Genomic DNA, 26,890 nt, shown 5'->3' with positions numbered 1-26,890 from the left:
CAACAACCAGCAACAAACAACCTTCTAGGACCTCCCCCATACACACACACAAATCATGTCGAGAGAAAACCCCCAGCTTTCGTCTCTTCAATGCCAGTCTCTTGTGACGCGTGCACTGGCGCCGCATATTGCTGTTTACGCTTCCAAAGACACCGAGAACCTTGCCATTGAGCTTGGCTTTAAATCTTTCCATGATTTACTTCGTCCGTTTGGCGATAAGATCCCCGGCCGTGTCACTGTTCGCGACTCCCAAGGCCTTAGCAATTCCTTTGAAGACTTCTCTGTCCATTTCGTTACCCCACCATCTACAAAAAAACAATCTGCGGCTCCTGCAAGCACATCTCATTTATCTCCAGGGTTTCTTCCATCTCACAACCGTGGCCGCTCTATTGACACCCTCTTCAACCGCAATATTAACCCAGCAATGTGCATTTATGACCGCGACACGCTAGAGTGCGATATCGCAAAAGATATCGGTGATGTCCAAAACCACAGCCAAGTGTTTATGGATTTTTTTCAGAAAATACTTACAAATACCCCGGTTACTCCCTTTGAAACCTTTAGCCATCCTGTGGCTGGCGTTATTGCCATTTCCTCTCGCAATGAAACCCCAATCGAAACCCTTTCCTTTCTCTACAACCAAAGCAATGATCTTCTGCCTGAATATATCAACCGTGATTACCTTCGATATTACGTCTTAGTACATGACGAGCAAACAGACCTGGCCAAATCCACAGCTCTTTTTGAAAAAATGAAGCGCAATTTTGGTCTTCATTGCCACATGGTGCGCATTAAGCGCGCAATTTCAGAAGATACCGCCTTGGTCAAAATCCCCCAAACGGAATGGCAAACTTATGCCGAAAAGTTCAGCCAAGAAGACCCAATATCCCTTCATGAAGCAGACGTCAGTTCTCTTAAGCAAATGGTAAGAGAACTTGTCGTCCAAAGCGTGATACCCTTTATGGAGCGATGCTCTGCAACATGGAACGACCAAATTGCATCCAGCCGGCGCGGCCTCACTGGCAGGTTTTTTTCTGCATCAAGAAAGTACTTCTCTAAGGGGTCCCTTTTTTCAAGCTCTGCCCAGGCAAATGCACAGTCTGGATCATATTCTTTACCATTTTCGTCAGGTACCCCAGTGGCTCCATCAGCAGCAGGAGGGTACAACTCTACAAAGGGATCCTACGCATACAATTCCCCCGAGGCTCTGCTGCGCAAACTGGCAGATTTTGCATTCATGCTGCGCGATTATACTCTCGCCAACTCGACTTATGAACTGCTAAAGAGTGACTTTCACAATGCAAAAGCATGGTCGCATTTGGCTGCATCTCAGGAAATGAGTGCTGTTAGTTACCTCTTGTCCAAAGAAGGCCACAACCTGACGATAAAGGCCCGCATAGATAATATAGAAACCCTCTTGGACTCGGCAACATACTCTTACATTTCGCGCTGCTCTCTTCCTTCATATGCCCTTCGCTGTATTCTCTTAGCATCGGAGCTCATGTGTACAACCTCTTCGCCATCAGCTGCTTCCGAAGGAGCCACTCGATGGCTTTTAAAAGCTATCAATGAAGACCTCACAGGACCCCTTGGCAAGGCTATTCTTTTGGAACGCATCAGCAACGCATTCAGTGTCTACAATGAAATTATCTACCAAGCAAGTGCCGATGCACCTACAGTGGAATCCCCAGAGATTCTGGCGGCGCGCAGCCGCAAGTCGACACGCCGTCGTAAGGCCGCTTTTTGGATGCTGCTGGCTGCCCGCCAGTGGGCCGCCGCCCCGCAGGACCCGGCGACGGTATCACATGCGCGGGACGCCAAAGCTTGCATTGAGGCCGCAGAGTCGGTATATGCTGATTTGGAGTGGGCACACCGGCCAGAAAGCATGCTGGGGATGCTCATAACCACACTGGAAACCAAAGCATAAAGCCCTAACTAGGGCTACAAATGCAGTCACGCGTAAGTCTCAGCACAATGTGAGTCTATCACGTGGGTGTTTTTTTTGCATTGAAATAGAAAATATACACGTGACTATATTGCAATTATTGTTACATTGTAAGTCTTCCACCAGAAAACCCTCCATTTGCTGAGCGAAAAAAAAAAAAAAAATTGCACCAAAAATTTTCACCCTTCCCCCTCCCCTTCCCCTTTACACAGGCACAGCTTTTCCCCTTGACCACAGTATTTCCGAGATATACCCCAATATCCTCACTCATACAATAGAAAATGTCTGAACAAGCTCAATCTCAGCAAGGTCCCGCCGCCCGTGGCGGTTTCGGTGGTCCCCGTGGCGGCCCCAGACGTGGTGGCCCCAAGGGTCGCCGTGGTCCTAAGAAGGACGAGGAGAAGGGCTGGGTCCCTGTCACCAAGCTCGGTCGTCTCGTCAAGGCTGGCAAGATCTCTTCCCTTGAGGAGATTTACTACCACGCTCTCCCCGTTAAGGAGTACCAGATCATTGATCAGTTCCTTCCCGGCCTCAAGGACCAGGTTATGAACATCAAGCCCGTCCAGAAGCAGACCCGTGCCGGTCAGCGTACCAGATTTAAGGCTGTTGTCCTTGTTGGTGACGGCAATGGTCACATTGGTCTCGGTATCAAGACCGCCAAGGAGGTTGCCACCGCCATCCGTTCCGCCATCAACATTGCCAAGCTCTCTGTCATTCCTATTAGAAGAGGTTACTGGGGTTCTGCTCTCGGTGAGCCCCACTCCATTTCCGCTAAGGTTCAGGGCAAGTGCGGTTCCGTCACTGTCAAGCTCGTCCCCGCTCCCCGTGGTACCGGTGTCGTTGCCTCTCCCGCCGTCAAGAAGCTCCTCGAGCTCGGTGGTGTCAATGATGCTTATACTTCCTCTGCTGGTTCTACCAGAACCCTTGAGAACACCCTCAAGGCTGCTTTCGTTGCTGTCGGTAACACTTACGGTTTCCTTACCCCCAACCTTTGGGCCCCCACTGCTATCCAGGCTTCTCCTCTGGATACCTACAGCGACATTGCTACTGGCAAGAAGTTTTAAGTGTTTTTGAAGTAAAGAAAAAAATAATAAAAAAACCCGTTACGACTTTTATGATATTTGAATTTTGTTTAATTGAGATGAAAGTAATTCCTCTTCTTTTTCTTCCACCTTGGGGAGAGGGGTAGTTGGCACGCTTGGAAGTTGAAGCTCTTGCTGCTCTTGCAGCAACTCTTGTAGTTCGTCTTCGACGAGATCCTCATCCACCTGAGATAAGGTCCCAATTTGTCGGCCAATCTCTTCTGTATCTGCAACTGCCTCGTCCAACTCGTCCACAAGCTCAGCGACCTTTTCAACGCTTCCAATTTCACTATTCAAGTTTGTAAGAATATGTATGCCGCTCTGCAGCGCCGCCATGACACCAGCGTTATCCGTAGCCGTATCAATGCTGTGTAGTGTTGTCTCTAAATTGGCCAGCATTCCCAGTGCACTTTCCTGAGAGCTTTGCGCTAATCGGCGTGACCTCAACGCGTACCGTGCAACTGGTTTCCGCCCAGCAGCCAAAGCCACGCGAGCCTTGTCTTCACAGACTGTAATATGTGCACTCAATGTATCTACCCGATGTAAAACCGCCTCAATTGTCCCGCGCATGTTGGCCACGGCCCGGTCCTTTTCTGAAATGGGTACAAGATCGCTAACCTGCTCCGCACTCAAGTCAATCTTGATAGTATCATCTTTGTATACCAACCGAGGCTTATCTTTGGACAAGTACTCGAGCAAAACGTCCAAATCAGTTTCACTGAGATTCACAGATACCCGTTGTGAAGTGGTATATGGAGGAGTTTTGGGCGGCACGCTGAGGGTATTGTAAAGTGTGTAAAAAAGTTCCTTGGTATAAACAGATCGGGTATACCCCCCAGGGGTTCCGATGGTGATAACCTCGTGGTGTGTCTTGCTTGTGGCGGCATAGTCCTTGCGGATAGCATCAAGAAGAAGATTTGACATGGTATCAATGCATGATACGGCAACATAGCGTTCTGGCCGAAGAGTCCCGTGGACTCTATTAAGTGCTGAATGCCAGTTGGGGTCGTAAAACCCGGTTTTAGATAACGCCCATGAAAATGCACTACGCGGAGTCGGTACGTTGCTCCACCATGGTCTGCTGCTGCGAATCGGTGCGCGTGCCGGGTCAACAAACTGTTTAAGAGGAATCAACGTGCCATCTTTCACCAACTGATCAAACACTGTATCTAGAGCTAGCGGAGTCCCTAGCAAGCTTGTATCAAATAGGGCAATAAGGTCTGCATCGGCCGTCAAGAGTAACGTATCGGGCATTAATCCAGGAGTACCCAGGACCACCCAAAGCGCGGATTTCCATGCGGCAATGTTAGCCGAGTATCCTTCAGGGTTTGACTCTGCAAGCTTGCGAAAGTCAGAATAAAGCGAGTGGACCCGACTCTTGGTAAAAGATGTCGGGAGCTCAATGAGTTCTGTGGTGAGCATGTGTTTTGTTTTGGAGAGAAAATAAACGCTGCTGCACTTTGGGATAATAAAATTTTATATTTTTTTTTATTGTTTTTATTTATTTATTTATTTATTTAATTTTTTTTTTTTTTTTTTACAATCTACCTCCACCACCAATGTCCAGCAGACAAAAACGAACCGAAGAGTACCGAGGCCGCGATAACCGGTACGACCGATATGATAGAGACGAATATAGAGGCCGCGGACGCCCTGACGAGTATAGAAGCAGACGTGATCACCGCAGATCAGTTTCTCCAGACGACCGTTTGAGACGCGACGACAGGTATGCATACCGACGCGATTACGAAAGAGAGCCATCTAGCTGGCGGGACAGAAATTATGGCGACAAACGGGACTCTCCACGACCTCGGTCGCGTGAGCGATCGCGCGAGAGACGGAAAAGTCCTGTTCGGACTGAACGGGCATCGTCCAAGGATCATGCAGAGAAAAAGCCGGAAGACAGTAAGGAGCCTTTGAAATACTCAAAAGATGAGGATGAGTCCGAGGACCCGGAGCTGCTTATGCAAAAGATGATGGGATTTGGATCGTTCGGAACAACCAAGGGCAAGAAGGTATCGGGCGCCAATGTTGGCGGCGTTGCCAAAGAAAAGGCCAGCAACTTTCGCCAGTACATGTAAGTATATTTCATTGAAGCATTAACGACACTACTAACTATATAGGAATCGATCAGGTGGGTTCAACCGCGAGTTGTCGCCGCCGCCCGAAGAGCGCCGGAAGCACCGGTGAGTTGTAGAAAAATACTGATAATGCAACATTTTTTTTTTTTTTTCATTTTGCCACTAAGAAATATCTCTTCTCCCCCTCCCCTCTCCCAATCGCTTTGCCACTCCTACCTAAACCTTTTAAAAAAAAATATACTCAAACATGACGACAAATCTCATTGAAAAAACTAAATCCAGCCTCGAAGCTGTTATTTCTGGCGATGATCTCGATGTTAATATTGTCAATTCTATGACTGATAAACTACGGTTTGACGCGTCGGTACTGGCGGCCGGCGATGGCGTGGTGTTAGCACTGCTCCCACCCGCCATTGGCGTGCTTAAGTACTCAGCAACCGAGCATGTGGACGGACTCGATGGCGTGGTGGAGCTTATTGAAGCTTTGCTTTCACGGAAATCATTTACAGAAGTGCTTACTCTGATACCTTTGGACGACTTGTTGACTGCAGCTGCAACGGTACTTGTTCCTTCATTGCAGGTTGTTGCGATCCAACAGCTAAGCAAAGTCTCTACAGAGGATTTGATACAGCACAAGGAGATTTTGCAGACCCTTGTAGAGCAACTTGCAGATCCTGAAACCAAATCAATCAAAGCCTTTGAGAGTTGCTTAGTGAAACTTGCTCAAGGGGAAGCTGGGTTGCGCCAACTGGAGTCTGGTAATACTTATGCGGTTCTCAAGAAAATGCACAACTCAAACAATTCTGTATTGATTGGGCGTGTCCTCGAGGTCGCTAAAGGTCTTGTTGCCATTGATCCAGTGGCTGAGTTTACTAGCTTGATTCAGTTTGATCCAGAAATCTTTAACCCGGCTCACTGGGATGTGCTGCTTGTAAGCACAATTATAACATACTACCGCGAGATTTTGAGCAACTCAAATGTGGTCAGGGCTCTTGAAAATGAACTTTATACAATTGCCTACGTGTATTCTAAACGAAGCGAAGAGCCAGAAGTGCGCATGTTTTTACAGTCAGACATTGTAGGTTTATTTGGTACGCTGAGCCGTCATTACCCAGAGGAATTCCATGCCATTGATGCAAAGTACAAAATTGTGGAAGACAGCCTGACAGACCAGGAAGACCGCGTGCGGGTACTCACAATGCTGGGTCCTAAATACCTATTACAATATCACAAGAGTGCCCTCAAGACAATCAAGTATGATGCTAAGGACGTTTCAGCTCTACGGAATTTGCTGAGCGATCAAGAATCGTTTGAGTTTATGGCACCGACCCAAGCGCAAATTCTTCAGCTGAATGAGTATGACGACAAGATGTTTATCCTTTCTGGTGTTTTAAAAACAGAGGCTGGTCTACATGCACTATTATCGACTTGGCCAGGAGTAATGAATGAGATTGTACACCCTACCTCAGCCGTTAGCAACCCGCAATCACTAGATTTACGACGCGAGGTTTTGGAAATTCTCGTAGATGCAAAACCAAGCGATCTCGGTGTCTGGTATGGTCCTGTTCGTGAGGCATACCGTGAGCTGATATTTGGTAAGAACTCGGGTAATGCCCCGCAAGTGGCTATTGCTCATAAAAGTGCGTAATTATCTAAAAAAAGAAAAAAAAAGAAAATGTTATTTATTATATATATAAAAAAAAATCTATTTTGATTGATGAATTTTCCATAAAGCAGCATGCATAGACGAAAGCTCCGAGTACATGGCACGTAGCTGCTGGCTTTCCTCTTCAACTTTTTGGAGACGTGTTCGGAGCACACTTTCGGAGGTTTCACTTCCAAACTCACTGGCACCGCGGCCCATAGACTCTAGCATAGAGTCGACAGCCTTAAAGGCATCGTCTTCTTCATTTTCATTGAAATTATCTGGAATATTAATCCAAACATCATGAGAAGTCTCCACATCAAGCGAACGCTTAAGTTGGGGTAAACGATGGTAGTCTGTAGTCTGCTCCGGGGTTAGTGCAACGGCTGACACTTTACCGCGGTGAAGCTGGGTATGTGCTTGTGGCATTGGTCTAGAAACAATCCGTAGTGCAGTAATGGGTCCTGAATGACGTGGGAGAGTGCGTGATACTGTTTGTGTTGGAAGATCAATTATTGTGACCACTCCGTCGGCGGTACCTGCAGCGAGTACAGTGGCATCAAACGAAAGAGCAAGTGCAGTGACGGCGGTGCCTTGAACAGGAGAAGCCCAAACAGGAGCAGCAAAAGATGCCGTAGAGTCGTCAATGGTCAACACGTTGGATGCATTTTTAAAGAGTATAGAGGCAGAGGGGGTATACAGGCTGACTGAGTAAATCGATCCAGATGCCAGTCCAGCATAAACTGCACGGTCAGCAGGATCAACAGCTAGAGATGTGACTTTCGCAGGGAACACAAGTGTAAAGTCTGAATTTGCTGCAGTTTTCGGGCTAGCCAGTGCCAGTTCAAGATCGTGGATACGCACAGTGTTGCCTGCACATGACGAGTAAACGCGCAGTCCTGGCGCACTGGCAGGCCCGTATCCTAAACAGAGCCCAGTTATGGGGAAATTATGACCTGTCCACTCAGCTGCGGGTTTCGCGGCAGCATCCGTGCTAGTATTAGTACTGCTAGATTCGCGTACGAGGTCTGTGAGACGCCACGCGCGCACTCGATTATCTGCTGCGGCCGTTACTACAAACGACTCATCGGCGGCCCACTCAATATGTGTGAGGGCCTGGTAATGGGCATCGCGAACAGCGACCAGAGAACCTGATGCAGATTCCCAGAGGTAAAAACGGCCGGAGGCAGCACCGGCGGCCAGCCAAATGCCCGAGGGTGAGACTCGGACAGATGCAAGTTTTTCAGGAACCACAAGTTGTTGGTCTGGGGCTTCACGAGCCCATGAGTAGACAGAAAGGTGAGCAGCGTTGGCAACTGGAGCACACACCCGTGTGAAGGACGCGTCAACAGGAGCAGAGGACCCGGCAGCCGGCGGAACAGGTAGCGCGGCTTTCTTAAAGGCATGGACTGGTGTACCACGGCGCAGGTCGTGGACTGCTAGCACGGTTAACGGGTGTGTAGGGGGTGGAAGAGAAGAAGAGGTATTATTGGCAGTTGTTGTTGAATCATCTGGCCGGGGCACAGCACCGTAGAGCACGAGTTCTTCCATCGGGCCTATATATATTTTTTTTTTGGTTATGTGTATATGGGATGTTAGAGGGATCCGGATCAGATTAAAATTTTTTTTTTTTTTTTTTTTTTTTGATGACAAAAAGATTAAATAAAAAAAAAAGACACCAAACCCTTTTGAATTTTTTTGTTAAGTTTTTCACCCATCATCAACTTTTATTAATCGATATAACTTTCACCCTTGATTGATAATAATAATTTAATTTACATAAAAAAAAATAAAAACTTCATACAAAGATAACACAAAATGCCTGTGAACTTTTTAGGTGCACTACTTGCTGAAGGAACCAGCGTGATCCCTAATTATGATGTGCTTAAAATTGCTATTCCCGCTGTGGTTGGTGTTGGCACACTCAAATATTACTTTTCTGGAGCCCGCAATACCTGGGAACGCAAACTTCATGGCAAAGTTATTTTGATTACTGTGAGTATTATAAAAAAAAAAAAAAAGCCAATCAATCCCTTAAACTAACACCAAATCAATAGGGAGGTACTTCAGGAATGGGAGCAGCGGTTGCTTCTGATTTGGCACAACGTGGCGCGCAGCTGGTTCTGCTTGTGCGTGAAATGACGCCCTGGGTTATTGAATACATTGAAGATTTACGTGAGTCTTCCAAAAACGCTCTGATTTATGCAGAAGCTTGTGATCTCCAATCCATGTATAGCGTGCGCAAATTTGCCACCAAATGGCTTGACAATCAACCCCCACGACGACTCGACATGGTTGTGTGCTGCGCAGGGCTTGCGTTGCCGCCTGGACATGTACGTGATGCAACACCACTGGAGGGTGTTGAGCCGCAGTACGCTGTCAATTACCTGGCACACTACCACTTGCTAACTCTACTCACACCTGCACTTAAGATTCAACCTCCGGACCGTGATGTGCGCATTGTACTCACCACTTGCGTTGCGAGTGTCATGGGCGACTTTGACATGTCCGATGTGCAGTTCAATAAACGGCCGTATCCGTCGATGCGCCCCTGGCGTGTATTTGGAGCAGCAAAGCTGCAACTCGCATTGTTTGGGTACGAACTTCAACGCAGAATTAATGCTTACGAGCGTAAAGACAATAACCAAAGCCCCAATCTGCGAGTAATTATTGTTGACCCTGGTTTGATGCGCACTCCATCCTTTCAACGATTTGCATCTCTTGGATCACTTTGGGGGTTGCTATTATACTTGATTTTGTGGCCTATATGGTGGTTGCTGCTCAAGGCTCCAATCTCTGGCGCTCAATCAACACTGCATGCAACAATGTCACCGGAGTTTGAGGAAAAGAAGGAGGTTTACTACGTGTCTGAGTGTACTGTACGTCCACCACCATCACTACCCATTTTTAAAGATGTAGAGGCTCAAAAGAAGTTGTTTGATGTGACTGAAGAGATTATTAAGGAAGCTGAGCAGCGTGGTGCAGTTGCCCGCAAGCGTGCAGAAGTTGAAAAGAAGGTTGATGAGGTCAGGAGACAGCAAAAAGAAAGAAAGGAAAAGGAGGAAAAAGAAAAGTCTGAGAATAAAGATGATGAAAAGAAAGAGGAAAAGAAAGAGGATGAGAAAAAGGATTAATTATGATGATTAATGATTGTGTTGGTTTATTGATTGTATATATATATATGGATAATAAATTACAAGGATTAGAATTTAAAATCAAATATTGACGATACCAAGAATCTTAGTAGCAATTTTGATTGAAAGATCAATGGATTATTAAAATGATTTAGTATTTATTTTTATGAAAGTTCAAAATCGAGAGTCATCAATTAAACATAGTCAAATATTTGGCTTGACCAATTAAATAGTAATAAAAATTAAAAAGGGATTTAAACTTGATAATCTTTATAATTTAAATATATTTGATAGTATTAATTTATTGAAACATCTATAATAAAGTAATGTTTTTAATCAAGTTAAATCACCTAATGAGGAAATGTTTTTGATTTATTTCAATTAATTGTGAATTTTTTTTTTAATTAATTAAATAAATAAAAAAAGACAATATTTGATGCCAAGTACAGAAGAAAACAATATTTTTTCTTTTCAATCATATCCTGAACTAATCATCATTTAAACAATTAAACTATTGATTATAAAAAAAAAAAAAACAACAATGATAAAAAAAAAATTGTTTTAAAAAATAATAGCCCTACGGGGGGCTCGAACCCCCAACCTTGAGATGACACTTTTATAAGAGTCTCACGCTCTACCGATTGAGCTAGCAAGGCATCTTTTGTTAAAGTTTAAAATTGTAATTTATATAAATACGTCATCTATGAAATGTAATCATTGTAACACTTGAAAAAAGAGAGATAAATTTATAAAATATTGGTACATTAAACCAAAAAATTTAATTATTAATTTTTAAAAGCTATTTTATCACTTAAAGGAAAACTAATATGCTTGTGGAGAGAAGAAAAGAACTCGTAACAAAAAAAAAAAATATTGTAATTGTAAAAGGCCAGTCCATTTTACCTTTAAAAATTCTGTAGATTACAAATAAACCTAAATCACTTTAATACTAATTGATTTAGAAGCGATACTAATTTTTTTTTTTTTTTTTTTTTTTCAAAATTATGCCTATATAAGTTTAATAACCTTGTATTTGAATAGGAAAAGAAATGAAAATGAACCTTTTTTAGAGGTCAAATTTTAACTAATTGAATGAGCACATATATATTTATTACTATAATCACATTGAAAGGGTTCACTAAGCAAAATAAAAATATTTGAAATAGTTTTTGGGGTTTGTTGTACAGGATGAACAAAATAAAAAAAAAAAGCAATTTGCCAAAATTAAATAAGTATGAAAGCTCATCATATAAGTCAGTATCCAAAAAAGTAACTCCGACACGGGGAATCGAACCCCGATTTCCACGGTGAGAGCGTGAGGTGATAACCATTACACTATATCGGATTGTATAAAAAATGTAACTATTGATTATTACTAAGGCATCAGCATTAATATTAATTTTTAACTGAAATAAAAAATTTATTAATTTCTGGGGGAAAGGGCTGGATGGTGTAAAGGGTAACACGTTCGCTCGATAGCGGAAGATACTGGGTTCGATTCCCAGAATACCCCCTTTTCCTGAGGATGTGTACGGGAGTATACACCTAGACTGAAAACCATAGGCTACCCTGGTTACAGGAATGCCGACTCTTCCGTACAGTCTAAATAGCCTGCAGGTGATTGCGGGCCGTATCTCTGGCGGAAGAGATTAAGAAATACATGGGCGTCCGTGAAGATAAGTGGAAATGGGTTGGGAAGGTTTTGGGACCGACAGACTGGTTCTCCCTGTTCCTCGTAAGCTGGCATCAGGGCCCATCTTCCGGGCTACCGGAGACGCACAGAACAGAAACCACCCGTACTAAAAAGGTACAAATGAAAACCGGCAAGTCACATAGTCAGACAATAAAAGGATAGCGCAGATGCTGATGTTATATAGTTCTATAACCCTTGAATAAAAACAAACAAACAAACAAATTATTAATTTCTGGCTAAAAGGGAAGCCCGTCAAAGACAACCTTCTTTGGCTTTGAAACGACAAAAAATTGAAGAGGCGAAAAAAGCTAGAAAAATTTTTGACCACAGTTTGCGTGAGGCAAGTACTGAGCAATGGAATAAATATTTGTCTAGTTTAGAAGGAAATGACATTTGGAAGATTTTGAAGTATATTAATCCAAAAAGCAATGATACCATTATACCACAAATTAGAAAAGAAGATGGAACTCTCACTACTACTGTTGACGAAAAAAGACATGAAATATGGAAGGCACTTCTACCTGAAATTGATCATGGTCTTGATAGAGAGTTTGAAATTGATGACGATTCTCGATGGCCAAAATTAGAGTTTGATGAAGTTGACTCTGCATTGGCTGATACCCCAAATGATAAAGCTCCAGGAGACGATGGAATTACTGGCAAAGTTTTAAAGATGGCATGGCTAAATAAAGACTTTAAGGAAAGGTTTTTTAAGCTTCTCCAAGCTTGTGTAAAGTTTGGATACCACCCAAAAGTCTGGAGACATGGCATTATTGTTGTTATACCTAAACCTAAGAAACCTGACTATTCAAAGCCAAGAGCATACCGACCAATTTCCTTACTTAAGATTCCATCTAAAGTACTGGAAAAATTATACAAAAAGAATGACCAAGCTTACAACACACTTACTTCCACCAGAGCAATATGGGGGAAGACAAGGTTATTGTGCTACTGATGCTGTTTTGGAACTTGTCCAAAGAATTGAAGCTAGTAAAGAAAAAATTTCAGCTATGCTCATTGATATTCAAGGAGCTTTTGATAATGTTAACAGAAATATATTGGCACACACAATGGAGGATATGAAACTACCCAAAGCACTTATAAACTGGACGTACCAATTTGTAAGTGAAAGAGAAGCTAGTATGCTCATGGACCGAAGAAAAGGATCAGTGCAAAAAATTAGTACTGGAATTCCGCAAGGCTCACCTATTTCACCACTACTTTTTTTGATATATTCCACACCAATGTATCATGCCATTAAAGAATGGGGTGGAACTCCTTTTGGCTTTATTGATGATGTGACTATTACCGTTGAAGGTAAAATTGAAGAAAATACCAAAAGCTTAAGCAACATATTAGAAAAATGTTGTAATTGGGCTAAATCAAGAATGACCAAAATTGATTTGGGTGATAAATTGGGTTTTATTCATTTTACAAAAAATGTGAAACCTAAAGATGAGAAAGTGCAACTTACTTTACCTAATGGAGAACTTCGTGAACCCCAGAAGGAAGTTAAATTGCTTGGAATTACTTTGAACAATCTGCTTGATTTTAAATCTCATATTTTGAATAAAATCAATAAAGCAAGAAAAGCTGTTGGTGCTATTTGGCATCTTGGTGGCGTGCAAAAGGTATGCGAGGGTCTGCAGTCAGATCACTGTATATTGCTTGCGTGAGACCAATTGTCGAATATGGCTTAGAAATTTGGCATCACAAAATTTTGAAAGGAGAAATCCACAAGTTGGAAGTAATGCAGAATATGGCTTTAAGAAGAATTGTTGGTGCTTATCGCACAACTCCTATTGCAGTACTACAAAGGAAGCTGGTATTATGCCATATAGTATTAGGCTAAAATTTATGGTGGCACGAAAAGCTATTCGTTTACACCTAAATATTAGCAAAACTAATCCTATTAATGGTCATTTGTTAACATTGATTGAGAAATCTCCAATTGCAAAGCTAACCACGCTTTATATGTTGGCGAAAGATGATAGAGACTATATGATTAAAAAGGATGAAAAACGAAAATGCAAGAGGGTTGAACCTCTTACACTGAAACAACAACAAAATCAGACGATTGGAATTTTGAAGAAACAAGCAATGGAAGAATGGCAAGAAATGTATTGGAATAGTAATAAGGATCTGTGGTATCATAATATCACAGTGGAGTCGAAATGTACTGATAATCTTTCCAAAATGGTTACGGGAGTGATCATGAAGAAAGATAGTCGAAGGATCTTGAGTAATATTACTCAATTTCACACAGGCCATGGCAACTTTGGCGCATGGTTTAAAAAGTTTGGAATTGAAAAGGATAGTTACAACTGCAAATGTGGAGAGCTGGAAACAGTTCATCACATTTTAGTTGAGTGTCCTTTGCTTGAAGAGGAAAGAAAAGGACTGAAACGGATATCTCCAGAGATGGACATGTCGACTCTCTTAAACAGTTTAACTGGCTTACAAGAGATTGTAAGCTTTATCTCTGCTTGGAGGGATTAAGAAATACAATTACAGCGTTGATGAAGACAAGTGGAGATAGGTTGGGAAGGTTTGGTTATTTTAACCCCCTGTTCCTCGTAAGCTGGCATCAGGACTTATTTTCGGGCTATTGGAGATGCAATGTTGAAGCCAAAATTAAAAGTTTATTATCAAAATGAAAAAATATATAGTATGGACAAGAAGGATAGCGCAGATGCTGATGTTATATAATTCTATAACCCTTGAATAAAAACAAACAAACAAACAATTTATTAATTTCTGCATTGGCTGATACCCCAAATGATAAAGCTCCAGGAGACGATGGAATTACTGGCAAAGTTTTAAAGATGGCATGGCTAAATAAAGACTTTAAGGAAAGGTTTTTCAAGCTTCTCCAAGCTTGTGTAAAGTTTGGATACCACCCAAAAGTCTGGAGACATGGCATTATTGTTGTTATACCTAAACCTAAGAAACCTGACTATTCAAAGCCAAGAGCATACCGACCAATTTCCTTACTTAAGATTCCATCTAAAGTACTGGAAAAAATTATACAAAAAAGAATGACCAAGCTTACAACACACTTACTTCCACCAGAGCAATATGGGGGAAGACAAGGTTATTGTGCTACTGATGCTGTTTTGGAACTTGTCCAAAGAATTGAAGCTAGTAAAGAAAAAATTTCAGCTATGCTCATTGATATTCAAGGAGCTTTTGATAATGTTAACAGAAATATATTGGCACACACAATGGAGGATATGAAACTACCCAAAGCACTTATAAACTGGACGTACCAATTTGTAAGTGAAAGAGAAGCTAGTATGCTCATGGACCGAAGAAAAGGATCAGTGCAAAAAATTAGTACTGGAATTCCGCAAGGCTCACCTATTTCACCACTACTTTTTTGATATATTCCACACCAATGTATCATGCCATTAAAGAATGGGGTGGAACTCCTTTTGGCTTTATTGATGATGTGACTATTACCGTTGAAGGTAAAATTGAAGAAAATACCAAAAGCTTAAGCAACATATTAGAAAAATGTTGTAATTGGGCTAAATCAAGAATGACCAAAATTGATTTGGGTGATAAATTGGGTTTTATTCATTTTACAAAAAATGTGAAACCTAAAGATGAGAAAGTGCAACTTACTTTACCTAATGGAGAACTTCGTGAACCCCAGAAGGAAGTTAAATTGCTTGGAATTACTTTGAACAATCTGCTTGATTTTAAATCTCATATTTTGAATAAAATCAATAAAGCAAGAAAAGCTGTTGGTGCTATTTGGCATCTTGGTGGCGTGCAAAAAGGTATGCGAGGGTCTGCAGTCAGATCACTGTATATTGCTTGCGTGAGACCAATTGTCGAATATGGCTTAGAAATTTGGCATCACAAAATTTTGAAAGGAGAAATCCACAAGTTGGAAGTAATGCAGAATATGGCTTTAAGAAGAATTGTTGGTGCTTATCGCACAACTCCTATTGCAGTACTACAAAAGGAAGCTGGTATTATGCCATATAGTATTAGGCTAAAATTTATGGTGGCACGAAAAGCTATTCGTTTACACCTAAATATTAGCAAAACTAATCCTATTAATGGTCATTTGTTAACATTGATTGAGAAATCTCCAATTGCAAAGCTAACCACGCTTTATATGTTGGCGAAAGATGATAGAGACTATATGATTAAAAAGGATGAAAAACGAAAATGCAAGAGGGTTGAACCTCTTACACTGAAACAACAACAAAATCAGACGATTGGAATTTTGAAGAAACAAGCAATGGAAGAATGGCAAGAAATGTATTGGAATAGTAATAAGGATCTGTGGTATCATAATATCACAGTGGAGTCGAAATGACTGATAATCTTTCCAAAATGGTTACGGGAGTGATCATGAAGAAAGATAGTCGAAGGATCTTGAGTAATATTACTCAATTTCACACAGGCCATGGCAACTTTGGCGCATGGTTTAAAAAGTTTGGAATTGAAAAGGATAGTTACAACTGCAAATGTGGAGAGCTGGAAACAGTTCATCACATTTTAGTTGAGTGTCCTTTGCTTGAAGAGGAAAGAAAAGGACTGAAACGGATATCTCCAGAGATGGACATGTCGACTCTCTTAAACAGTTTAACTGGCTTACAAGAGATTGTAAGCTTTATCTCTGCTTGGAGGGATTAAGAAATACAATTACAGCGTTGATGAAGACAAGTGGAGATAGGTTGGGAAGGTTTGGTTATTTTAACCCCCTGTTCCTCGTAAGCTGGCATCAGGACTTATTTTCGGGCTATTGGAGATGCAATGTTGAAGCCAAAATTAAAAGTTTATTATCAAAATGAAAAAATATATAGTATGGACAAGAAGGATAGCGCAGATGCTGATGTTATATAATTCTATAACCCTTGAATAAAAACAAACAAACAAACAATTTATTAATTTCTGCATTGGCTGATACCCCAAATGATAAAGCTCCAGGAGACGATGGAATTACTGGCAAAGTTTTAAAGATGGCATGGCTAAATAAAGACTTTAAGGAAAGGTTTTTCAAGCTTCTCCAAGCTTGTGTAAAGTTTGGATACCACCCAAAAGTCTGGAGACATGGCATTATTGTTGTTATACCTAAACCTAAGAAACCTGACTATTCAAAGCCAAGAGCATACCGACCAATTTCCTTACTTAAGATTCCATCTAAAGTACTGGAAAAAATTATACAAAAAAGAATGACCAAGCTTACAACACACTTACTTCCACCAGAGCAATATGGGGGAAGACAAGGTTATTGTGCTACTGATGCTGTTTTGGAACTTGTCCAAAGAATTGAAGCTAGTAAAGAAAAAATTTCAGCTATGCTCATTGATATTCAAGGAGCTTTTGATAATGTTAACAGAAATATATTGGCACACACAATGGAGGATATGAAACTACCCAAAGCACTTATAAACTGGACGTACCAATTTGTAAGTGAAAGAGAAGCTAGTATGCTCATGGACCGAAGAAAAGGATCAGTGCAAAAATTAGTACTGGAATTCCGCAAGGCTCACCTATTTCACCACTACTTTTTTTGATATATTCCACACCAATGTATCATGCCATTAAAGAATGGGGTGGAACTCCTTTTGGCTTTATTGATGATGTGACTATTACCGTTGAAGGTAAAATTGAAGAAAATACCAAAAGCTTAAGCAACATATTAGAAAAATGTTGTAATTGGGCTAAATCAAGAATGACCAAAATTGATTTGGGTGATAAATTGGGTTTTATTCATTTTACAAAAAATGTGAAACCTAAAGATGAGAAAGTGCAACTTACTTTACCTAATGGAGAACTTCGTGAACCCCAGAAGGAAGTTAAATTGCTTGGAATTACTTTGAACAATCTGCTTGATTTTAAATCTCATATTTTGAATAAAATCAATAAAGCAAGAAAAGCTGTTGGTGCTATTTGGCATCTTGGTGGCGTGCAAAAAGGTATGCGAGGGTCTGCAATCAGATCACTGTATATTGCTTGCGTGAGACCAATTGTCGAATATGGCTTAGAAATTTGGCATCATAAAATTTTGAAAGGAGAAATCCACAAGTTGGAAGTAATGCAGAATATGGCTTTAAGAAGAATTGTTGGTGCTTATCGCACAACTCCTATTGCGGTACTACAAAAGGAAGCTGGTATTATGCCATATAGTATTAGGCTAAAATTTATGGTGGCACGAAAAGCTATTCGTTTACACCTAAATATTAGCAAAACTAATCCTATTAATGGTCATTTGTTAACATTGATTGAGAAATCTCCAATTGCAAAGCTAACCACGCTTTATATGTTGGCGAAAGATGATAGAGACTATATGATTAAAAAGGATGAAAAACGAAAATGCAAGAGGGTTGAACCTCTTACACTGAAACAACAACAAAATCAGACGATTGGAATTTTGAAGAAACAAGCAATGGAAGAATGGCAAGAAATGTATTGGAATAGTAATAAGGATCTGTGGTATCATAATATCACAGTGGAGTCGAAATGTACTGATAATCTTTCCAAAATGGTTACGGGAGTGATCATGAAGAAAGATAGTCGAAGGATCTTGAGTAATATTACTCAATTTCACACAGGCCATGGCAACTTTGGCGCATGGTTTAAAAAGTTTGGAATTGAAAAGGATAGTTACAACTGCAAATGTGGAGAGCTGGAAACAGTTCATCACATTTTAGTTGAGTGTCCTTTGCTTGAAGAGGAAAGAAAAGGACTGAAACGGATATCTCCAGAGATGGACATGTCGACTCTCTTAAACAGTTTAACTGGCTTACAAGAGATTGTAAGCTTTATCTCTGCTTGGAGGGATTAAGAAATACAATTACAGCGTTGATGAAGACAAGTGGAGATAGGTTGGGAAGGTTTGGTTATTTTAACCCCCTGTTCCTCGTAAGCTGGCATCAGGACTTATTTTCGGGCTGTTGGAGATGCAATGTTGAAGCCAAAATTAAAAGTTTATTATCAAAATGAAAAAATATATAGTATGGACAAGAAGGATAGCGCAGATGCTGATGTTATATAATTCTATAACCCTTGAATAAAAACAAACAAACAAACAAACAATTTATTAATTTAATGCTTTTTTATGAAACTAAAAATTTTATTTTTGTTATCAATAATAAATTTTTATTATGTTCATTATATAATAGTGAGTTCTGTGTGTCATCTCAAGAAGTTAGACCACTTGGAATCATATTTAATAATAAATTTTTAACTTTAAGCCCTAGATTATCTGTAGGTTCAGTAAGGTCAAACAAGATCTAAGTTCAAATTAGGAGTTTTTTTTTTTTAGACAAAAGGGTATGTGAGAGTTTGTTGTTAAATAACTGTACTGTAATAATATAAGTGCGATATCAGTTATGATATATTCCTTTAGAAATTTGGAATTACCGCAAAACATTGCATTAAGAAATAAAGTTACAAAGTTATTCAATTAATCATGATTTTATAATTTGTTCAATATTAAAATGGAAAACAAATATTTGAGGATGAAAAATAAGAAAAGGAAAAAATCAAGCAAAAAAATTTGTTTTTATTAAGGCGCATGCTACTACTGAGTTAGATGATTAAAATTCTAAAAAAGGTAGAAAATAGAAGAAAAGTAAAAGATTTTTTACTAAATTACTGGTATATAAATAAGAATTAGTGGTATTATAGTAATACGATGAAATTAAAATAAATTATTCTTTTTGAAATAGTTATAGGAGCGATTTGAATATAAAAAAAAGATATCTTTTGAGATGGGTATTGTGGATTATTTTAAGTAGATTTAAGTGACTTTCAATAAATCGTTTGGTATTTTTCGTTACCTTTTTACTTTGGGAGAGAAAAAAAAATCAGTTTAAAGCAGTTATGAGTGAAAATAAAGAGAGTAAATTCGGTCTTAAATATTTTTTTTTTTTTTTGATAGTTAGCATCAGGACTTGTTATTGAAAAGTCTAGTTTAAGAAAAAAAAAATAGGTGTTGTAGGGGGTTTGTGTTAGTGGTTTAGACATAGGCCAGAAGATTAAATAAATGTTTCAATAGAGCAACCTACTTTCTCTATTGAAACATCTAATGGGCGTGACAGTCTTAAAATAACAAAGCGGTATCTTTTAATTGAATTCTGATAAAGAGCGATTTATTCAAATTTCAAATTCAAACACTTTGTTTGAATTGTGAGATAAGTATCTGGAAGAAAAGAAAATTTGGTTAAATTTTTACGAAGATACTCGTATAACCATTTCCCCCAGAATTATTTGGCTGATATATAACGTAATCAGTTAATGGTTTTGTACATAAGCTTTGACTTTTCGTCATCACAAGTCCTTGGCATTGATGAAGGAAACCAAGTTTGTTATGATGGGATATTGAGGAATTAAATGAAATTTCATTGAGCTTGATATAAATTGATATAAATTGATAGAAATTGATAGAAATTGATAGAAATTGACGGATTTCGTAGACTTGAGAATAAATAATTTACAAATTTAGGAAATTATCCATGTTTTAAATCATTTTGGAAAGAAATTGCAACATGTTAATTAATAAGGATTGTTTTGTAAGTCGTTGTAATCAGATTGAAAGAAATGAATGAAAACTTTCATGAGCAGAGGAGCGAGATTATGGTTAAAAAAAAAAAAAGGTTTTGATAAAGGCCTAATCAGGATTTATAATGAAATCTTTTATGATCATCATTATGGAAGAGAGTCATAAAGTACATTATTGGCTTGCGGTCATATTCATGGACTTATTACTACAGTCTCTTGGCAGTGAGGCTGGAGCGAAATATTTCAGGAACTTGTGATCTCTGAGTCATTGGAATTTGAAAATACAGACCATAGAATAGATGAAGAAAAGGTCCACAAAAAGAGGAGTTTGATTAGCGAGGTTCTTTGTTTTTTTTTTTTTTTTTTTTTTTTGTTATTATGTGAATTTATTTGGTGAACCAAATGATCATTTAGTTAGAACTAATTAGTTGTTCTTCTAGTTTTTTAGTAGTTACACTTTTCTAAAGTCCCGCAAGGTTGGCCAAGTAAAAAGACCAGTTTATTTCTTGTTGTTGTTGTTGTTGTTGTTGTTTGTTTGTTGTTTGTTGTTTGTTGTTGCTACCATCTTATATCAGACTTAGGTTAGTTTAAATACGAGAGAGGTTTTTTTTTTTTTTAATAACATTAAAAGAAGATAAGCACTCTTGAGTTGGGCCTTTTTTAATTTTTTCTTCCCTTTTTAAGATGAATCTTTGGTTCACCACATCAGATGATATCAGATGATATATATATATATATATATATATTTTAAACAATCTTTATGAGATTGGTTCTTTTTTTTTTTTTTTTTTAATTCTTTTCTGTGAGATTAAGAAACGGTTTTAAATCTGCACAGAATAATATGTTTTTGCACATTTTTTTGCTTTAACTTCAACTGAAGTTGAAATTATTCCTCAGACCACCTTTGCATCTTTTTTTTTTTTTAAAGTAGCCGCCTTTTCCATTGAGTTTTTTTTTTTATTTTTTATTTTTTTATTTTTTATTTTTTATTTTAATAAAGTAAATCAGCCGTATGTAAAATTGTGTAACAAGAAATATTCATGTAATAAACTTTAATTGTCCTAGCAACACTTATGCCAAATAAAAATTCAGCCGTGTGTTGTTTCTGAGATCAGTCGCTTACTTTTACCGCTTTTTATTTTATTTTATTTTTTTGAAAAATAATTTTTAATTTTTAATTTTAATTTTAATTTTAAAATTGTAACTGTAATTGTAATTGTAACAAATATATATAAATTTATTGAGTCATTAAACCTTCCAAATCCTCCACATCTTCGTATGTTTTTGGACAATCCAAATGTCTCAAAATGGGCCCCCCTTTTAATAATACTACCTCCCCCCCCCCCAGATTCTTTCAAAACCAGTAATATATATATATATATATAGAAGATCTTCCCCCCCAGCTCATTCTGATCTCAGGAAATGAAAAAAAAAAACATTTTTAAGAATAATACTAATTGTAAAAAAAAAAAAAATAAAAAGAAGCAACTTTGAATTTAAAGTCCCCCCTCCCCACAAATATGCCTCAACACCCTACCTCCTTGAACCTTGATTGTTGTTGCCAATCATTTTTCACGGAACCCTCCGGAGACTACACCCCTTTATTTATTTATTGATATATATATATGAATTTATTTCAACCATATATAAATATAAATATATAAATAAATAAAAAACCATCCACACACACACACACAATTTTCAAACTTTCTCGGGGTCCCGTCGCGGGGATTGGCGGGCAGTGTGTGGTGGCCGGCCGGCGGGAAATCGCGCAGCCGCCTATTTCTTTTTATGGTAATTTGTATGTATCTGTTGAGACCCATAGAAAAAAAAAAAAAAAAAAAAAAAAAGGTCTTATAAGAAATAAATATATTTATATTATATATATTACTATTACTACTACTACTACTACTACACACATACACACACACATGGAAATTGGCAAATTCCGCATGCGGCCTGTAATCCCCAGCCAATCACAATCATTGAGTAGTCATCAACGTGCAGCAAGTTACGTAAACAACCCGCTTGGCTGCATCCCAAATAGGTAATCGTCTGTTGTCAAAATTCTGATCCGCGCCATTGAAAAAAAAAAAAAAATTTAAATCAAAACCGCCATTTAAATATATAATAGTATCCTAGATTTGGGTTTTTATTTAAGAAAGAACAGACTTTTTTTTTTTTTTTATGACTATACTCTATTCTATATATATATATATTAAAATTAATTGTCTATTCTTATTCTAATCTATCCCATAATCTATCCCATCTCATGCCCCACAATGCTATTCAAGTCCTTCTCAAGGCACCATGCGTCTCTCGCTAAAACGCTTTTCGCAGCCTCAAACTCATCCCATCACCATCATCATCATCACAATAGCTCTCACAATGGCTCTTCGTTCTTCGTCACTACCTCCCAGCTTAAGCGTCAGCAATCTCAGCTTGCTATTCGTACTTCCATCAGATCAGACCGAAAATCTGGTAAAAGCTACCGACCAGGAACTGACTCAAACCCTCACGCTTATGCCTGCTTAGGTGGTAATGCTTCTGCCTATTCTACTTTATCCCCTCTAACAACCCTTGACGATGACAAGCGCAGAGAAGCTGCTGCATCTATCGCCATTGTCCGCCATAGCAGACAGCGTAGATCTTCCACTGGTGGAATTTTTTACACAGAACCTTTTTTCTTGACTTCTGATTCTACTATTAATGCTAATTCTTCCTCTTCTTCTTCCTCCGCGGCCTTTTCTCTTCATCAACAATCTTCTTCTTCTTCTTCTTCTTCTTCTTCTTCTTCTTTGGTCTTGACTTCTGGAATCCGCTCAAGAAATTTGGTCCCTTCATCTACAAGACGTCGCAGATACTCAACCTCAGTCTGCTCATCAATCATCACCGTTCCGGCTGGCCCGATTCAACCGTCACGCATCAGTAACAGCAACAACCGTAACAATACACACCGCTTAGTCCTTAATCACAGACCTCAACATAGAACTGTAGGACCCTCCAGCGCCCACATCAACCACCATCATAATCATCACCATTATCATCATATAACATATCCTAAACATGCATCTAATTTCTCCTCTTCCACTCTTGCTAACAAAATCTCACCGCTGGACCCGGATGAGACTCAGCCAAATCAGGCCTCTGCAGATCTTCATCTCTCAAATGCCTTGTCCCTTAAAAAATCTAGTCAAGTCCTTACGGCTGATCAGCAAGATATAACAACATCAAATGCCACAACTATAACAACATCCCTCCCCCCATCACCTCCAGTTGATGCTGTTCCTCCTCATCATCCATCTTTTCTTTTCACAGACGTTGAAACTGCAATTCTTGCAGATTCTTATGATACCCTTCTTGGCGTCTTTCAAAAACACACCTCGGACCCTAATTTGGTCCCAGATACTCCAGCTGTTGAGTACCTTCTCTCTTACCTCGCAACAAAGCCCCCATCTTCTTCAAACGCGGTGGCTGCTCTCGAAGTTTATTCTCTCGCTTTAACTCGCGGAACTACCCCATCTACACCCATATATTCTTCCATCCTCTCTATCCTCCTGGACACTGCTGATATTCTCTCAGCCCAAGAATCTTCCTTCCTTTACACCCGCATTTCTGCACGCCACGCTCCCACCCACCGTCGTCGTAACTCGCCACCTACTCTTCTCCCTTCCGTGAATGCTACTCTAGACCAGTTTAAATCAGCTGCCAAGTTTGCAAAACTCGCCCTCGACATTTTTTCCGCATCCAACACTGTTACCAACCAGAGCTACTCTCGTGAACTTTATGACCACCTCCTCAGCTCATGTGTCCGTTACCACCTTGAGGACAAGCTCTACTCTGTAATTCGCGCTTACGAATCTAAAAACTACAACCTCACCCCTCAATCTTATGAGCTCTTAATCAAGGGTTATGGTAACTATGGCGATGCCACTGCCGTCATTGAATGCTATCGGTTCTACAAGTACAATGCTTTCAGATTTGAAGACAAGCGCGAAATGCACGTTTATGCTGCTCTCATCACTGCCCTCTTCCAAAATGACTGCGTTGCTCCTGCCCTAACCTTTTTCAAGCAGCTTTTAGATTCTCGTGCTTCCTTCTCCTCTCGCTCAGAAGCTTCAGCTTTCATCAAGTCTCTTGGTCCTGTCCTTTCCGCTATTGTTCGCGGCTTTGCTAACAATGGTGATCTCAAATCCTGCTGGACTTGGATTCAAAAAGTTGAGGCTGATCTCCAGTTCCCTGCCGTTGATATCCCGGCCCTAGTCGACTCGATGTCAAAAGCTTGTGATGCAAACAAAATCAAGTTTGCCGAAAAGCTTTTTGACTACATGGCCTCTCGCAAAGATTCCGCTACTACCCCTGAGTTTAACACATCTCGCTGTGATATTTTGGCTCTTGCTGTTCGTGCAAACACCCCTAATCTTCTTATGAAGCTCATCAAAGAGTCTCAAGTCCGTGCTGGTGTTTGGGACATTTCCACTCTTATGGTTGTCTCCAGGTATCTTATACTTATTGGTGATGCCGAGCTCGCTATCAAGGTCTTTAACCAACAAAGTTTCCGCTTGTCTCAGCAGCCTGATTTCCAGGATGCTCAAGCTACCGAGGCCTTTGCCGGTATCTTAAACTCTCTTCTTAAGCATGATATGCTTAACGTCAAAACAGCTCTTGAGCTTTCTAGATCAGTCTTCTTTGGTCCTCGTTCATTCTTTGACAACAAGGGTGGCCAAACAATCTTAAAAACACTCTGGGATAACTCTGTCGATACCATCCGCGCCGATTTCCCCCTCATAGACTCTTACATTATTTCTCTCCACCTTGTTTGGATCGATGCTTGCTCAGCTGACAATTCCCTCGGCGGCCTTTCTATTCCTTACCCACTCTTTGATGATCTCAAAGAAAACTTTGCCAAGTTTGTCCGTGCTCTGATCAATCAGAAAAAAGAGTTCCCCGTTCTTGGCTCAGATTTCACTGGTGATGTGTCCAAAGCTCTTAGTCTGCTTGGCGATAATGACACCAAGTGGCTATGGCAACAGTTTTGTGAAACAATCACTTCTCCTAAACCTTCCACTGCCGAGACTGCTACTGCCACATCTGCAAGCCTTCCATTTGATGTTGAGCGTACTTCTGCCATTGCTCTTGCAGCACAGTCTTCAACTACCCTCATCAAGGCCCTTGATGACCTTGAAGCTGCAGCTGCTGAGCATATCCTCATTGGCCCTGAAGCTTACATTGCTTTGATTGAAAATGCAGCTCTTGCTCGCTCCGCTGCAATTATCCAAAGCGTTTACAAATGCGCATTGACTGCGCTCCCACATCCTTCAGAGCATGTTGACGCTTGGGCTGCTTGGAATATGCTGCACCGCGCCATTGTGGCTCGTGCTGCTGGTCTCGACACGGGACTTGCACGCGCCGCTTATGCTCACCTTTTGGAAATGGGCTCTTTCCCCTGCGTTTCTGGTTATGCGCAGCTTATTGCACGCGCTCCTAAGACTGCAGACTGTGCTGATGAGCTTGCGCTTTTTGCCGAGGCCGCTGGCCGCCACGGCCTGGCGCTCAACACTGACATTTACAATGCCCTCATGGGAAAACTCGCCCGCACCCCATCTGAAGCTAATCTGGCCCGTGTTAAGGAACTTTACAAGGACATGGACGCTACTGGAGTCCGTAAAGATGCTGCTTCCTATGAAATCGTGATCCGTGCGTGTTGCCGCGCCGGTGACTTGGTTTCAGCCGAATCTTGTCTAGATGATATGATGGCCTCTCCATACCTCCAAGGCCCTACTCTTGCCCCCTTTAACGACATGCTTGCTCATTACGTCTATACTACTCGTGATCGCACTGCCGCTATGAATGTTTATGAGCGACTCTTAGCCACCAGCCTTACTCCTTCCGAGCTTACTTACCGTCTTGTCATTGACGCGCACACAATGATTGCTCCCGTTGATCTCGACGCTGCTGACCGCGTTCTGCTTTCCATTGTAGGCGCCAAGCGTGCTGTTTCTACTAAACATTATGCTTCGCTCATCTTTGGTCGCGGTGTTGGTTTACGTGATCCAGTAGCTGCTGAAGAGTTTTACGATGCTCTCGTCGCCCACAATCGTGTACGTCCCGATAAGCATATTTTCCATGCTCTTCTTGAGGCTCTTGTTGTTTCAGGCGCCGTGTCTCGTACAACCCGTGTCCTTCGTGAAATGGTCAAGTACGGCGTTGATCTCGACGACTCTTATGCTGCCAACTTGCTTATCCGTGGATGGGCTCCTGTCAACATTATCAAAGCTATAGGGCTCTTTGAGCACGCTCTTACCACCGGCATTGCTGATGAGAGCACATATGAATCTCTTTTCCGTGCTCATCTTTTCCATGCAGATTTCGCAGCTGCTGCTTCAGTCCTTGACGGTCTCGCTGGAGCTGTCGGCCATCCTACCAGCGAGCTCGACCAATTGCGTGCCCTTCTTGCCCAATTCTCGGCTGCACCTGTTAACTTTGAAAAACGCATGCAAATGCTTTTCGAAGGTATTTACCCTAACGGCGCTCCGCGCAGCGCTGATGCTGTGGCCGTGGCCATTGCGGGCCCGCAGCGCGGGCGCGTCATTGCTCCGTCCTCCTCTTCGATCTCACTATCCACTCAGTCACCTCTTTTCACACCATCTCCTATTTCTCCATCACTCGTTGACTATTAATTTTTTTTTTTTTTTTTGTACAAGTTTTTTTGTGTATTTTGATTTTTTTTTTCTCTCTCTCTCAAATAAAAGTTTTGTTTTTTTTTATACAAATTATTATATTA

General features: G+C 40.4%; 11 protein-coding genes across 11 annotated transcripts; 9 read left to right on the top strand and 2 right to left on the bottom strand.

The window, feature by feature from the left end:
* Nucleotides 1–55: 55 nt before the first annotated feature.
* Nucleotides 56–1,927, top strand: SAPINGB_P006373 (uncharacterized protein; the record flags this gene model as incomplete). Its single annotated transcript, XM_032001084.1, has 1 exon — nucleotides 56–1,927. One exon carries the CDS (start codon nucleotides 56–58, stop codon nucleotides 1,925–1,927), a length of 1,872 nt encoding a protein of 623 aa, XP_031856975.1.
* A 299-nt stretch (nucleotides 1,928–2,226) lies between these two features.
* Nucleotides 2,227–3,009, top strand: SAPINGB_P006372 (40S ribosomal protein uS5; the record flags this gene model as incomplete). Its single annotated transcript, XM_032001083.1, has 1 exon — nucleotides 2,227–3,009. One exon carries the CDS (start codon nucleotides 2,227–2,229, stop codon nucleotides 3,007–3,009), a length of 783 nt encoding a protein of 260 aa, XP_031856974.1.
* A 48-nt stretch (nucleotides 3,010–3,057) lies between these two features.
* Nucleotides 3,058–4,449, bottom strand: SAPINGB_P006371 (uncharacterized protein; the record flags this gene model as incomplete). The annotated part of the gene is made up of 1 exon (XM_032001082.1): nucleotides 3,058–4,449. The coding sequence occupies one exon, from the start codon at nucleotides 4,447–4,449 to the stop codon at nucleotides 3,058–3,060; it is 1,392 nt and encodes a 463-aa protein (XP_031856973.1).
* A 137-nt stretch (nucleotides 4,450–4,586) lies between these two features.
* Nucleotides 4,587–6,756, top strand: SAPINGB_P006370 (uncharacterized protein; the record flags this gene model as incomplete). The annotated part of the gene is made up of 3 exons (XM_032001081.1): nucleotides 4,587–5,104; nucleotides 5,151–5,213; nucleotides 5,391–6,756. 3 exons carry the CDS (start codon nucleotides 4,587–4,589, stop codon nucleotides 6,754–6,756), a joined length of 1,947 nt encoding a protein of 648 aa, XP_031856972.1.
* Nucleotides 6,757–6,813: 57 nt separating this feature from the next.
* Nucleotides 6,814–8,304, bottom strand: SAPINGB_P006369 (uncharacterized protein; the record flags this gene model as incomplete). Its single annotated transcript, XM_032001080.1, has 1 exon — nucleotides 6,814–8,304. The coding sequence occupies one exon, from the start codon at nucleotides 8,302–8,304 to the stop codon at nucleotides 6,814–6,816; it is 1,491 nt and encodes a 496-aa protein (XP_031856971.1).
* Nucleotides 8,305–8,571: 267 nt separating this feature from the next.
* On the top strand, nucleotides 8,572–9,887 carry SAPINGB_P006368 (uncharacterized protein; the record flags this gene model as incomplete). The annotated part of the gene is made up of 2 exons (XM_032001079.1): nucleotides 8,572–8,748; nucleotides 8,811–9,887. 2 exons carry the CDS (start codon nucleotides 8,572–8,574, stop codon nucleotides 9,885–9,887), a joined length of 1,254 nt encoding a protein of 417 aa, XP_031856970.1.
* Nucleotides 9,888–11,547: 1,660 nt separating this feature from the next.
* On the top strand, nucleotides 11,548–12,535 carry SAPINGB_P006367 (uncharacterized protein; the record flags this gene model as incomplete). The annotated part of the gene is made up of 2 exons (XM_032001078.1): nucleotides 11,548–11,714; nucleotides 12,034–12,535. The coding sequence occupies 2 exons, from the start codon at nucleotides 11,548–11,550 to the stop codon at nucleotides 12,533–12,535; spliced, it is 669 nt and encodes a 222-aa protein (XP_031856969.1).
* A 289-nt stretch (nucleotides 12,536–12,824) lies between these two features.
* SAPINGB_P006366 (uncharacterized protein) lies at nucleotides 12,825–14,079 on the top strand (the record flags this gene model as incomplete). The annotated part of the gene is made up of 3 exons (XM_032001077.1): nucleotides 12,825–12,897; nucleotides 13,036–13,211; nucleotides 13,654–14,079. The coding sequence occupies 3 exons, from the start codon at nucleotides 12,825–12,827 to the stop codon at nucleotides 14,077–14,079; spliced, it is 675 nt and encodes a 224-aa protein (XP_031856968.1).
* An 898-nt stretch (nucleotides 14,080–14,977) lies between these two features.
* Nucleotides 14,978–15,913, top strand: SAPINGB_P006365 (uncharacterized protein; the record flags this gene model as incomplete). The annotated part of the gene is made up of 1 exon (XM_032001076.1): nucleotides 14,978–15,913. One exon carries the CDS (start codon nucleotides 14,978–14,980, stop codon nucleotides 15,911–15,913), a length of 936 nt encoding a protein of 311 aa, XP_031856967.1.
* Nucleotides 15,914–17,131: 1,218 nt separating this feature from the next.
* On the top strand, nucleotides 17,132–18,388 carry SAPINGB_P006364 (uncharacterized protein; the record flags this gene model as incomplete). The annotated part of the gene is made up of 1 exon (XM_032001075.1): nucleotides 17,132–18,388. One exon carries the CDS (start codon nucleotides 17,132–17,134, stop codon nucleotides 18,386–18,388), a length of 1,257 nt encoding a protein of 418 aa, XP_031856966.1.
* Nucleotides 18,389–22,388: 4,000 nt separating this feature from the next.
* Nucleotides 22,389–26,786, top strand: SAPINGB_P006363 (uncharacterized protein; the record flags this gene model as incomplete). The annotated part of the gene is made up of 1 exon (XM_032001074.1): nucleotides 22,389–26,786. The coding sequence occupies one exon, from the start codon at nucleotides 22,389–22,391 to the stop codon at nucleotides 26,784–26,786; it is 4,398 nt and encodes a 1,465-aa protein (XP_031856965.1).
* Between the last annotated feature and the right edge of the window lie 104 nt (nucleotides 26,787–26,890).

The sequence above is a fragment of the Magnusiomyces paraingens genome (assembly GCF_902498895.1).
Source record: "Magnusiomyces paraingens strain CBS 517.90 genome assembly, contig: contig5, whole genome shotgun sequence".
Classification (NCBI taxonomy): domain Eukaryota; kingdom Fungi; phylum Ascomycota; class Dipodascomycetes; order Dipodascales; family Dipodascaceae; genus Magnusiomyces; species Magnusiomyces paraingens.
The sequence above is the reverse complement of the archived record's forward strand: the minus strand, read 5'-3'. Positions and strand labels throughout refer to the sequence as shown.